Raw genomic sequence first — 13,261 nt, 5'->3', positions numbered from 1 at the left:
ATGGCTTTATCGTAAACTATAGTGTGAATGCGCAATACACAATCAATCAGGGTCAAGAGAAGGATACATCATGTACAATAAATACATTATCAAATAAAGAAGCCCTAGTTTTTGGAATAAACGACCTGAATTTAACCTAAATTGATTTTCCAGTTGATGTAACGGTTGATAAAAACTGGCCATGTGCACATATTGAACATTACCACATTTTTGACTTTCGCTCAAGTGGGTCATCATCGTGAGAGAAGTTTCACTTGAAAAAGGGATGGATTTCTCTATATATCTCCCCCCCCCACCCCCCTCTTGTTAATCAGTGCAATGTGATCTGGGTGACAGTGCTCAGACTCGGAAATGGATAATCAGGAGAGGATGGATGTATGGATGGATGGATGAATGTCTGTGATTTGTGTCATTGTGCATGAACAACATATATTGACAAAACATATAGTCGAATCATCCTCAAATTTGTTCATTAGTTTCATTTAGTTCACAAAAATTGTTAATATAATTTGAAAAAAAAACCCAAACTAACATTTATCTACAGCGTTTCATAAAATGTCTGCGCATTTGCTTTTTGTATTACGGTGTGCTTGCCTATAGAACTAGTGGAAATAGAGCGAGATTTGCTCGTCTCTCACACGGTCTCATGTATTATATGTGCTACACCCATAGCTCTATGTGTGAAGGTGGAGCCTTTCGGCGGGGGTCAGACGGGCATCCGGACGGCACCAGGAAGCAGCTCAGGGGCGGAGTGCGACCGTCGTTTGTTGTGATTGTCACCTGCCTCCCACCTTCACTCCTCCAGCCGTCTGATCGTCCCGGTCAGCGGACCAGCAGACTCGTTTCTCCCCGCAGGTTTGAATGGCAGTGACCGCGGCCAGAGCGGCTGCAGCGGCGGGGGCCCCGGCGTCTTTGTCCCGGTTCAGGGGAGCGCTGGTGGCCGCCGTGCTCGGGGACTGCGTCGGCGGGGAGTTTGAAGGAGCGGAGGAGGTTCCCATGGAGAGTGTGCTGCAGCATCTCAACAGCCTGGACGACGAAAACAAAGGGAACGGTGAGAGGAGCCATGTAGTCAAAATCTGCACAGCCTGTACTCAGCTCCCCATCAAGGGCGTTTAAATACTGAGGTTTGATTGTTTTCCTGCAAGTTTATGTAATACTGAAGTATCTGACTGCACCATCTTTCCTGGTTCAGCAGGAAAATATTGCACTAGTGCATTGATTCCACTTGGCAGCGAATAACTGCTGTACTAGAGCATCACTGAACAGTAGAACATGATAAAAAAAAAAAAAACAATGAATATCCACTGTCATTTGATACAGAACAGACAGCTGATTTCTAACTGGTTAAGTTCAATGTAATAAGCTATTCATGCTTGATTAACCCCCTTGAGGAAATTTTAGGCATCTACCCATCCTGATTCTAGGATGTGGTGGGCAGCTCCAGGGAGCTGATGGGGGTCTCAATCAGGGAACCACAGTGGTGACCTGTCCGCTGTGGGATTCAAACTTGCAAACTTTAGCCACTAGGCCACCAATGACACAAATATTTATTAAAAAAAAAGAGAAGAATAAGATAGATTAAGGTATGTTAAAATATTCGACTGTTTGCTGTTCACGGAGTGCAGATTCATGGAAAGTTGCCTGGAAGGACAAAGGGTTTGATTAGAAGGTCTTGCAAGCTGGAGAGGAGTGTCAGGCAAAGTCCACTCTCGCTTAACGAGAGGAGCTTCACAAGGAGTGGACTGACGGCAGAGTCACATCATCATGAGCGCAGCTGCACGCACTTTTGCTCCACTTCCAACCAAGAGTGAAGTGTCAACTGTGAGTGAGGATCTGTGCTGCCATGTCATCTGCAGCTGCTGCTCCACTGTGTTTCATTGAGCTCAAAGTCAGTTCAGCATCCATAAGGAGATGTGTACTTCATTCACAATCCAGAATAGCAGTTTCCGTTACTAAATCAACCTGAGCTTCATTAGACCTCAGCAGGGCCACAGGCTGATTGTCTCCATGTCACACTACACTGATGTGGGAAGTCATGCAGAAGGAAGAAACCCCAAGTACTGAGATAGAAAATGATGTAAAACAGTGTAATTAAACAGTGTTAATGTTACTCTGACAGGTGTTCTTTTACTTTGGGTCCTTCTCTGAGTCTATATGCACAAAGCAAACTTCCTCTGCCAAAGTCTCACAAACACTTGAAGGAAACGTGATACCAGGTGTTTGAACTAAAGCGCACTCTGTGTCTGTTAGCTGTCCTTGATTACAGTGATGATACAGCGATGGCACGATGTGTGGTTCAGTCTCTCCTCACCCGGGCCGGCTTTGATGAGCAGGACATGGCTCGCAGGTAGAACCCAAGTGACACTCGACCTCCTACTTTTTTTTGACCTCCTCTAGTTTTTCAAATGCATCAACGAATGTCCAAACCCACGTGTCTTTCCTGTCCAGGTTTGCCAAAGAGTACAGTGCGTCACCAGGTCGTGGTTATGGCTCTGGAGTGATCCAGGTGTTGAAAAAGCTCTCGTCCCCTCAGCTGAGTGACGTCTTTAAGCCAGCCAGGGACCAGTTTAATGGACGAGGCTCCTTTGGGAATGGAGGGGCCATGAGGGCGTCCCCCTTCTCTCTGGCTTTTCCTGATGCGAGTGACGTCAAAAAGGTGAGTTGTTTGGGTTCGGGCTGAGCATGACGTACATGTTTGATCAACCTTTGTTTGCTGTTTTTGCTTTTATGTCTTTTCAAAATAAAATTTACAGTAATCATATTGCGATCTAAGTTTAAATGTGCCACCTTTATCCTTTCATTACAAAGACTTGTTTCAGCATGCTCATATGTCCTCAAACTAACATACATTGTGATAAATACACAAGATATTGTGGTCTGGTCCATCTGCTGGACCTTCCTTACCTAATATGACAGGTTTGTGGTTTAGGTGAGATCAGCTGAGATGTGGCGTGAAGGAATTTGAAATTCCCCACTCTCGAGATTCGTTTTCGTGCTCTTTGTGTTGTTTATATCCAGGTTACTGTCAGAAATCTCATACGTTCCCACTCTTTTCTTGTCCAGTTTGCCCGTCTGGGAGCCATGCTGACGCACTCCTGCTCTCTGGGATACAACGGGGCAATTTTGCAGGCACTTGCTGTGCACCTCTCTCTGCAAGGGGCGTTGGATCGACCCGAGAAGTTCATCAGCAGACTCATCGCAGAGATGGAGGAGGTGGAGGCCGATGAGGAGTCCCTCAGCGATGCCAGGAGGTGAGCAGTGCATCACTGATGGGTCACTTTTAGCATCCGAGAAAGTAAAAGATAGGATCCGAATTTCTTTTTTTTCTTTCTTTTGCAGCCTAAAAGAAGCAGATAAGCCATTCTGTGAGCGTCTTCACAGAGTCAGGGACCTGATGGACAGGAGCAAAGTCAGCATTGAGGAGGTCATCTCTGAACTGGGTCAGTATTGCTTTTTCTTTTTTTTTTTTGTTTCTTAGAGGTTGATATAAATCTTTCCATCTTCCATTTGACTTATTTTGTCATACAGGGAAAATCCTAACTATACAAATCCCAGAGTTTTGTTTGTACTCTGCAGAAAGAGGAACTAGATTCACTTATACCTCACTTTTCATTCCTGCACATATATTTGTCCTGTCACCATGTCATGTGTGCACCACTGTAACCCTGGAATCTGTTATGCATGTACAAACCATATAAACCCCACTGATGTGAGATGATTTTTTTTTGATAAGTGTTTTAATATGTTCTGATGAAACGGCATTCTGCATTCTCAGTAAAACATATCTCATTGTTTTAGAGTCGAATCGTAAAGTAAAGACATGTTAAGGTAGTTTTGCTGAGCCCTGTGCTGATCTATAATCTAAATGCAATCACTTCTTGATGTGAACGGATTAACGAACTATTGACAAAAAGAAGAAACAGCAACAGAAATGTCGTGCATGTTATGTCGTGTGTCTCATATACACCTTGCCCCATCTCATATTCCAATCTGTCCTACTCACTTTTCTCATCATTCAACACGCCTCGTCTTTTCCTCCAGGTAACGGCATTGCTGCGCTCCACTCTGTCCCCACTGCCATCTTCTGCGTCCTCCACTGCCTGCAGCCGCGGGAATGCCTACCGAAGAACTACGATGGCCTGAAGAGGACAATAGCATACTGTCTGGCTCTGGGAGGAGACACGGACACCATAGCCTGCATGGCCGGGGCCATCGCCGGCGCCCACTATGGCATCGAGGCCGTCCCTCAGTCCTGGATCAGGTGTTGTGAGGGGGCGGAGGATGCATACGTGAACGCAGAGTGGCTCCATAAGCTGTACCAGCCGTCGTTACAGGGGGGCAGGGGCGAGACGGGAGAGCAAAGCTGTGAGGACGGATCAGGAAACCAGTCAAATGCTTCAAATGGCACAGAGAAAAAGACTGGATCAGAGTGACACCCCAACTGGATTTTGACAGAAGGACTCTTCTTTCACTCACTCTCACTCACACACACACACACACACACACACACACACACACACACACACACACACACACACACACACACACACACACACACACACACACACACACACACACACACACACACACACACACTATTTTGGATCCATTTTATATTAAGGCCATTAATCGTACAGTGAATACATTTTCAAATGAAATATAAACAACACGTCGCATTCCTGTTGAGAACAGGAGTCTTATACATGATACAAGCACCTCTGAGCGCCAGTCAAGGAGCAATTTTAACATGAATATGCATAAAACAGTGGGGTTATATATTCTCTCCCTCCTTCCTCCTTGCCCTGTTTTGTCTTCAGCAATCATTTGTCTTGTGAAACTTGCACTATGAAACAGCCATGTCTTCTCATATTCTCATTTGTCCCGGTAGGAGGCATCTTAAAGCAATTGCTATGAAAAGCCCTGTATTGTTTGACCTATTCGTTGGGTAAAAGCTATTTAATAAACTCTTTTTTTTTTTTTTTTTTAAATAAGTCACTCATTTGTTTTGATTAAATAGAAGATCCAACGGAGTGTTTTCATGTGGTTTTATTCCTGATGGATCCCTTGTGTGGTACGGTGCGCTGCTGGCTCACAAAAACTTTTTTTGTGCACTGAAATCTCTATTTGCATTTTGGAACCTCGGGAAGTGTTTCATATGGCCTTTGGGTGAAGTAACAATACCACAAGGATGGGGATTTTGTTCCAACTGGCAGCGGGGACACAGACAAGAGGGAAAATCCTCCCCCAGCAAATGTATCCAAGCACCTTCCCTATTTTTCTTATTCCAGGATTTGGTTTATATTGCTTTTCGAGTTAAACTTGTTAAGAGTAAGCTTAGCCCTAGTTGATGGTACATTTTTCTTTACTGACAAGTGGTGGCTGCCCTATCGGAAATGGTTGATTTTCATGGTGACAAAGAAATAAAATCCAAGCCATGAGGTAGAAAACTACCAAAACAGTACAAACATAAGTTTCTACAGTTTTGAGAACAATTTCAGAAAAATATTCAAAAACACTATTCACTGCACAATCTACACGTGTAAGCTGAAAATGTGCATAGAACAAGCTCATTATGAACACAATCCAAAATTACAGCCATCTTTTATGCACCAACCCCCATTTGAAGGTGTAACAGAAAACTCTTCAAATTGCAAATGGAAAAAATTACCAGAAAGTCATACGTTTTTTTCTGCTGGGGCGACCTCCAATAATAGCTGGAGAAACATTGTCACCTTGTTTAACAGTCCTGGGCAGACCTTGTAATGTATGAAGGGGATGTAGATAATCCCCCCGCTTAAGATGAATAAAGTCACATACAGGTATTCAATCTGAGGACTGTCGATGATAGGCGTCACCACAAGGAAGACTGCAGCAATCAGGACCAAAATGGGGATTAGAATGGGAACCTGTGGAGAGAGGAATAGGTAGAAATGATAATGAGGTGAAGACAGAATTAAAAAAAAGCTTGACACTAATCTTGTAGGGCCTGGGAAGCTCCGGCTTCTTGATTTTGAGGTAGATCAGTCCAGACAAGGTGATGCCATAGAAAAACCAGGCGGTGAAACTGACAACAGAAAAAGAAAAAGTGAGAAAAACACAGACGACTGCACTCCGCAGAGCAGGACCACACCTTCAAGTGTTACCTGAAGTAGTTGATGATGCTCTGAAAGTCTCCGGGGATCAGCACAATCAAAGACACCATGGTGGTGAAAATCAGTGCAGGGGACGGCGTCAGTCTGTGGACGTGAGCCATGGCCAGAATATCTGGCTACAAAACAAACAGGGATGAGAGACAGCACTGCAGCATAATTTCAAATGATGTTCAACATTTTTAGAAAGGTGAAAGACTGTTACCATGTGTCCTTCCCTGGCAGCAACAAAGCACACACGGCTCGCGCTGAAGAACGTTCCATTCAGTGAACCGAACGCTGACAAGGCCACGGCCAGGGACATGATCCAGCCCCAACTGCCTAACACCTTATTCCTATTAAAAAATATAAAATAAAAAAATGTCTTCAGAGGCAGAAATGTTTTTTTTATTGATTAAAAACGTTGTTTCATATGGGTGGAAAGGTGGAGAAAAGTTGGAGTAAAGCATTTAATTTCTACCATGCTGGGGGTGTTGTGTTAACTGTGACATTATTTTTTATTTTAGAACAAGGAAGGGTTTTGATGATTTTATCTATGAGGGGGACCTCTTAGTGTTGTAGTTCTTTTACTGTTATTTTTTTTCTGTTTCCAGTCATGGTATATTATTGTTGTGGGCCAAGTGATGGAAATACTGCGTAATAGGGAGAAGAAATAAGGGTAAAATTTTGGGACTTCCAAGTCCTCCGCTTTGCTTATTATTTTGTCAGAGTTGCAAGTTTGATTGTTGGTTGTGACCGTGATGCTGTAGCATTGTCTTATGGAAGCTGCAAGCGGTTCAATAAAAAGTGGAAATGGTAGTGGGGATAGTGGACATCTTTACAGAGGGCCTATTTGTAACTTGAATGATTGTGACGTCTCCATTACTAAGAACCCATACAGTCTTTTCTGTATCCACGGTTGCTAAAGGGTAGGTTTTCTTGATGATGTATTGTTTTTGTAATCATTTATAAAGTTAAACTATCTTCTTGTATTTTCTGAGAAGCATCTCCTCTTAATCCAGTGTCTCTATATGCACAATAATTGCAGATTCAAGTCTGATTGACCAAGTTTTGCTTCTAATTTTGAGATCTGCATTGATTAATGAGCAAGATCCTGTCATTCTCCGCAAGATGGATAGAAAAGCCAATTCATTCATCCGAAAGTGGTTGGAGCTGCCATGGTGTCTCTCCGAAACGGGCCTATGCAGGAGAAGACTAGGCCGTTCATTGAGCTAAGAGAATTAACTGATCAGGCAGTAAGGAATGCCAACATCAAGGTCCCTACAGACCGAAAGTGGAATCCCCTAAATGAAGTCGGATACGACGTTGAAAGACTGCAGCATCAGGAGATTGTTGGCAGAGTCCAGGTAGGAAGTGCAGGAGTAGGTTGGGAAGACTCCCCTGTCCTGGCAACCTCAAGCAGTGGTCCGGGAACAAGGAATGCTCACAATGCAAGCCTGGAGTGGTTCCTGGCTGATGCGACAGGCAGAAATGCCAAGCAGGAAATTACAGCTACCTGTATGTTTACTACAGATTAATGATATGGGTCAATAGAGCAATCATGTGTTTGCTATTAAATGTAACTTTAAGTTCTAATAACTGGGCAGGCCCAAAATATATGTGTATGGTCTGCCATGTCGTTACCACATTCTCTCCAGCAGTTAGATTGTGCATTTGGCAGTCTAGATTTTTGTTTTGGAGTTATGAAAAACCTGATCAAGTTTTTCCATAAGAAATCTCTCCACCATTGTGAAGCTGAGGTTGAGATTTGAGTCCTGATCATATTCGTCCAATCCTCCTGACTGATGGAAATTCCCGATTCCTTCTCCCATTTTTCCCTCACATAATTTGTTGAGTGGCCTCTTAGTTCATTTACATATCCGTACAGTTCTCCAATAATCTTTTTGAACAATTTGGTTTTATAGGCCCTAATGAACATTTGTGTGATACCCGTCATATTTGTAGGTAAAGATCCCTTAATATTTTTGTTAAAATAATGTCTGAGTTGAAGGTACCTATAGAAATCCTGTCGGCTAAGGTCATATTTCTCTGACATAGATTTAAAATCTGGGAATTCCAAATCATTGAGCAGAAGACATAATGTAGTAACTCCCTGTTGCTCCCACTGTTTGAATCCTCCGTCTTGAGTGGCCAGTCTAAATTCTGGGTCGTAAATAGGCCATATTAATACCCGGATTTCGTTCTGCATATTAAGTTGTTTTACTAAGCTGGCCCAGGTGTCAAGTGAAAATCTCGTCCATTGGCTCTGTGTATCATGCTGCTTAGCAACCCATGGGCATCCTAGGAGACTCTGTAACGGTGTATCTAACAGAGACAGTTCCATGGTTTTCCATTTTGCCACATATTCTTGGTTGCACCAAAGCATCAGTGGTTTTATCTGTGCCGCTAGATAGTAGTCTTTAAGGGTTGGTAAGGCCATCCCCCCTTTGTTTTTTGGCAGCTGCAGAGTTTTATATCTCACACGAGGATGTTTTCCATTCCAGATGAATCGGGATATCACCTTATCCCATTCTCTAAATTGTTTATCAGGAATGTGCACGGGGAGAGACTGAAACAGATAGAGCAGTCTGGGCAAGATGTTCATTTTTACTGTCATTATTCTGCTACCAATATCTAGGGGTAGAGGAGTCCACCTGTCAAAATCATCTCTGATTTGTGTAGAGATCAGGTTGTAGTTTTCATTGTACAATTGAGATATGTCTTTTGTTAATTTAATCCCCAAATAATTGATAGATGTTGATTCCCAGTTAAATTTATATTCATTTTTTAGTTCCAATGGTGGTGTGAAATTGAACACTAAGGCCTGTGTTTTGTTAATATTTAGAGTGTAGCCAGACATTGCTCCATACATCTGCAAAAGATCCATTAATTTAGGGATTCCCAACACAGGATTCTTTAGACTAACAAGAACATCGTCTGCGTACAGACATATCTTATATTCTGTGTCTTTTATAACTATTCCTTCTAATATTGGATCCTGTCTTATGGCTTGTGCAAGCGGTTCAATAAACAAGTTAAAGAGTCCAGGGCTAGCTGGACAACCCTGGCGGCAACCTCGATGCAGGCTTATTTTATCGGAAAGGTCCCCATTAACTTTTACCCTGGCTATTGGGTGTGTGTATAATGTTTTAATGTTATTTATGAATTTCTCATGAAAGCCAAATTTTTCCATAACTTTATAAAGAAAATCCCATCCCACAGAGTCAAATGCTTTTTCTGCATCTAAGCTGAGCAGGATAGCCCCAAATTTCCTTTTTTCGATATGTTCAATGATGTGGAGGGTTCTTCTGACATTGTCCTGGGTCTGCCTGCCTTGGATAAAGCCTGTTTGGTCCTCATCTATCAATAAGGGCATCATTTCCTCCATCCTTTTAGTTAAAATAGCAGCATATAATTTATAATCCTGGTTCAGGACACTGATCGGTCTGTATGCCCCACAGTCTTGTAGGTCTTTTCCCTCTTTTGTTATAATTGAAATATTCGCCTCCCTCCATGACGGGGGAAGGATTCCCTCCTTCAAAGTATGGTTGAAGCTCTTATGCAGTATTGGCAATAAATCCTCTTTTAGTGATTTATACCATTCCCCTGGACATCCGTCCGTCCCTGGAGATTTATATGGTTTAAGTGCAGAAATAGCTTTGCTAATTTCTTCAACTGATATTTCTTTAATTAACTTATCATTATGAATTTTACCGAGACAGGGCAGGTCTAACTGATCCAGAAAATTTTCAACTTTGTATACATCAAATAGTGTTGGTTGAGTGTAGAGATTTTCATAAAACTTCTCAAATGCCTTTTTAATTCCTTGTAGTTTATATGTGGTCTTTTTGGATATGGGGTCCCTAATTTTGTAAACTGTACTTTCTGAACGTTGTTTTCGCAGCCTCCAAGCAAGTATCCTTGTGGCTTTAGAGCCTGCCTCGTAGTGTCGTTGTTTTGTAAATCTGAGCTTTTTCTCTATTTCCTCACAATATATCTTGTCAATTTCTTGTTTTATAGGTCTAATTTGTAACAGTAGTTGTGGGTCCTTGTTTTTACTATGTAGTTGTTCAAGATCCAAAAGGTTTTTTTGCAGGTCCACGAGTTTTCTGGCTTTTACTTTTTTAAGAAAAGTGGATTCTGATATAATTTTACCCCTTAAGACAGCTTTTGCTGCATCCCACAATATCACTGGATTCACATTTCCATTATCGTTATCTGCTAAGTATGTTTTTATCTCGCTCTTCATTTTTTCCTTGAATTCAGGGTTGTTTAGCATACTTAAGTTCAGTCTCCAAGTTGTTGTTTTAAGCCTGCTGTCAAGATGTAATTTTAAGTAAACAGAGGAGTGATCTGATAGATCCCTTTGACTAATATTACATTCCTTTATTCTGTGTCTCTCAGAGGCATGCATAAATAAATAATCAATCCTTGAATAAGCATTATGTCTGCTTGAATAGTATGTGTATTCTCTATCTTGATTATGAAAGTCTCTCCAGACATCCATGAGACCTATATTCTGGACTCTTTTTTTAATCCATCTTTCAGTACAGGTGATTCTCCTTTTCGTACTAGACGTATCAAGTTTTTGATTTAAAATTACATTAAAGTCTCCTGCACAGATCATGACTCCTGCGGTTTGAAATTCAATAAAATCCAGTATTTTTTTATAGAATGACCTTTTACTGTCTGGGGGGGCATATACATTTAACAAGGTCACCTCCTTGTCTTCTAATCTTCCTTTCACTATAACAAATCTGCCTTCTCTGTCTTTAGTTTCTGACAAAAGCTCAAATTGAACAGAGTTGGGCAATAGAATAGCCACACCCCTTTTTCGTCCAGTTTTAAATGATGAATAATAGGTATGTCTAAAACCCATATTCTTTATTTTTTCATGTTCATGATTAGTTAGATGAGTTTCTTGCAGAAATATAATTTGTGCCTTTTCCTTTTTAACTTTGGATATAATTTTACTTCTCTTAATAGGACTCGTCAGGCCGTTCACATTAAGGGTGACAACTTTAAACTCTTTGTTATGCATTTATGAATGGAAGTTCTCTTACGCATGCATTCATGATCCCCAGAAACGAGGGAAAATAACTATGTACAACAAACAAAGCACAGAAAGAACAAAATAAACCATGATAGAACATTGTTTGGTCTTCCAACATTGAGGTGCTCCCTGCACCTCTTGTGTGGGGGATTAATCCCGCCGCTGTGTGGCGGGGCCCCCTAGGGTAACTTGGCTGCGTGACTGTCACTTAGGCTGTGCACTGACCTCCACGTCTTCATATTATTAAATTAAATCGTATTGGGCCAAATAAAATAAAACTAGGCTTTATACACTGTACCACTGCAGTGAGTGGCTTAGCACAGCTTTATTTTCGGGACATTTAAGTGGTTAGAAAAAAAAATAAAGTAATATAAAAAAACAACAACAACAACCGGTACTTATTACTAAAATAGAAGTCCGCTTCAATGAGTTCAGCTTACCGTTGGCGTCCCGGCATACATAGCGCTACACTCAGGGGTATGTCACCCCGAAATATCTACTTTAATAGAAGTGGAATGAGGTTATTTAGACGCCAGTTGGGTCCGTTTCAGCGGGGCAGGTAAATCCACGGAGTCACTCCTTGGTCCGGTGTCGGTCCTCTCCTCCGTCTCTGCGCCGCCCGTCCTTCACCTTCTCCCACCGGGGGTTCGGCCTCGTCGTTCCTCTCGGGTTGCCCTCATTTCCCGGCGGTATCGTGAAGCCTTTGGATTTTAAATCCTGAGCGGCCTGGTCTGCGCTCTCGTAAGTGACCGTCCCCGACTCCAGGAATACACGCATCCGGGTCATCGGTGTGTGAAATCTGATGCCCGCCGCCTTCAAAGCCTTCTTGATCGGCAGGTATGCTTTACGTTTATCCATCACTCCGGTCGCATAGTCATGGTCAAAGAATATTCGCTTCCCTTCCACCGTAATGGGCTTTTTCCACGCTGCACTGATGATCTTTTCTTTTGTTAAATATTTCAGAAATCTTACAATAGTGGATCTGGGAGGGGCTGTGTCTGCAGGTTTAGGTCCAAGCGCACGGTGTGCACGCTCAATACCCAGGTCATTTATTACGGCGCTCTCATTCAGTTCCGTTTTTATAAGGTTTTCAATGAAATGGGCCATAGAGGTCCCCTCGGCGCCTTCTTTAATACCGTAAATTCGGATGTTGTTGCGGCGGGAGTGTCCTTCGAGCTCTGTTATCTTTGATTTCAATTCGAGCTGAGTCAGGCGCAGCTCGTTTAGAGTCTCATCAACCTCCGTGCCGAGTGATTCCACCTCTTCAATGCGCCCCTCGGCCTCGTCCATTCGGCGTGACACGGTCTCTATTTTCCCCGCGGCCTCCTCCATCCTCCGGTTAATGTCTGCTCTCATCTCACCAAGCTGGTTCTTTACATCCAGTTGAAACTTAAACTGGAACTCCGATAGCTGTTTCGAGATCTTGTTTTCCAGTTCTGTCATTGCTTTGGTCATCGTCTCGCTTATGGTGTCCCGAACAAGAGCTAGCGGGGCCGTTTCTGCTAGCGTAGCCGCGCCAGCGCTAGCTACATCCTCCACATCTGTGTCTCTCCTCTTGCTCCTCAACGCCATGTTGCGGCCCTTTTCGTCTCCCCCTGACATTGGAACGTGCCGAGGGACACTTAAACACAAAATCTCCTGATTTAAAGAGGGATAAGTGGAAGTCCAGTCTGGAGCCGAGCTCTCACGCAGCCATCTTCACCCTCACGTGACCGGAAGTCCAACATTTCATATTTTGAGGGAAATACACATGTTACTGGCAAAATGATTCAACTTACAAACTTACTAAATTCAGAAGATTAAACCCCGGCATCGCATTTCTCCGAGAGCTACGAAATTCGGTACACATATGTAACACCTCAAGACGCACAAAAAAGTCTGATGTACACATCCGAAAACCCAACAGGAAGTCGGCTATTTTGAAAAATGCAATGGATTTTGGCCAATCTTTTGCCCAAATTTACAAAGTTTCTGGAACGTACTTGTCCTAGGGGGTAATTCCAATTTACCTCAAATTTGTTTCTTTGGATGGAAAAGGTATTGATGAGCCATAAAGTTTGATGTTTGAGAAGGAAAACTT

At 42.6% G+C, this 13,261-nt stretch overlaps 1 protein-coding gene across 1 annotated transcript; it reads left to right on the top strand.

The window, feature by feature from the left end:
• Positions 1 to 691: 691 nt before the first annotated feature.
• adprs (ADP-ribosylserine hydrolase) lies at positions 692 to 5,034 on the top strand. Its single transcript, XM_080479592.1, has 6 exons — positions 692 to 1,051; positions 2,251 to 2,347; positions 2,449 to 2,656; positions 3,064 to 3,251; positions 3,340 to 3,440; positions 4,042 to 5,034. The coding sequence occupies exons 1-6, from the start codon at positions 862 to 864 to the stop codon at positions 4,431 to 4,433; spliced, it is 1,176 nt and encodes a 391-aa protein (XP_080335718.1). The 5' UTR covers positions 692 to 861; the 3' UTR covers positions 4,434 to 5,034.
• The last annotated feature ends 8,227 nt before the right edge of the window (positions 5,035 to 13,261 follow it).

The sequence above is a fragment of the Lipophrys pholis genome (assembly GCF_963383615.2).
Source record: "Lipophrys pholis genome assembly, chromosome: 14".
In the NCBI taxonomy this organism is placed as follows: Eukaryota; Metazoa; Chordata; class Actinopteri; order Blenniiformes; family Blenniidae; genus Lipophrys; species Lipophrys pholis.
The sequence above is the reverse complement of the archived record's forward strand: the minus strand, read 5'-3'. Positions and strand labels throughout refer to the sequence as shown.

Bases quoted from the DNA above. Each gene is read 5' to 3' on its own strand.
- adprs (XM_080479592.1), top strand. From the start codon at position 862: ATGGCAGTGACCGCGGCCAGAGCGGCTGCAGCGGCGGGGGCCCCGGCG. The intron at 2,348-2,448 runs GTAGAACCCAAG...TTTCCTGTCCAG, and splicing joins GAGCAGGACATGGCTCGCAG to GTTTGCCAAAGAGTACAGTG. The intron at 3,441-4,041 runs GTCAGTATTGCT...CTTTTCCTCCAG, and splicing joins GGAGGTCATCTCTGAACTGG to GTAACGGCATTGCTGCGCTC.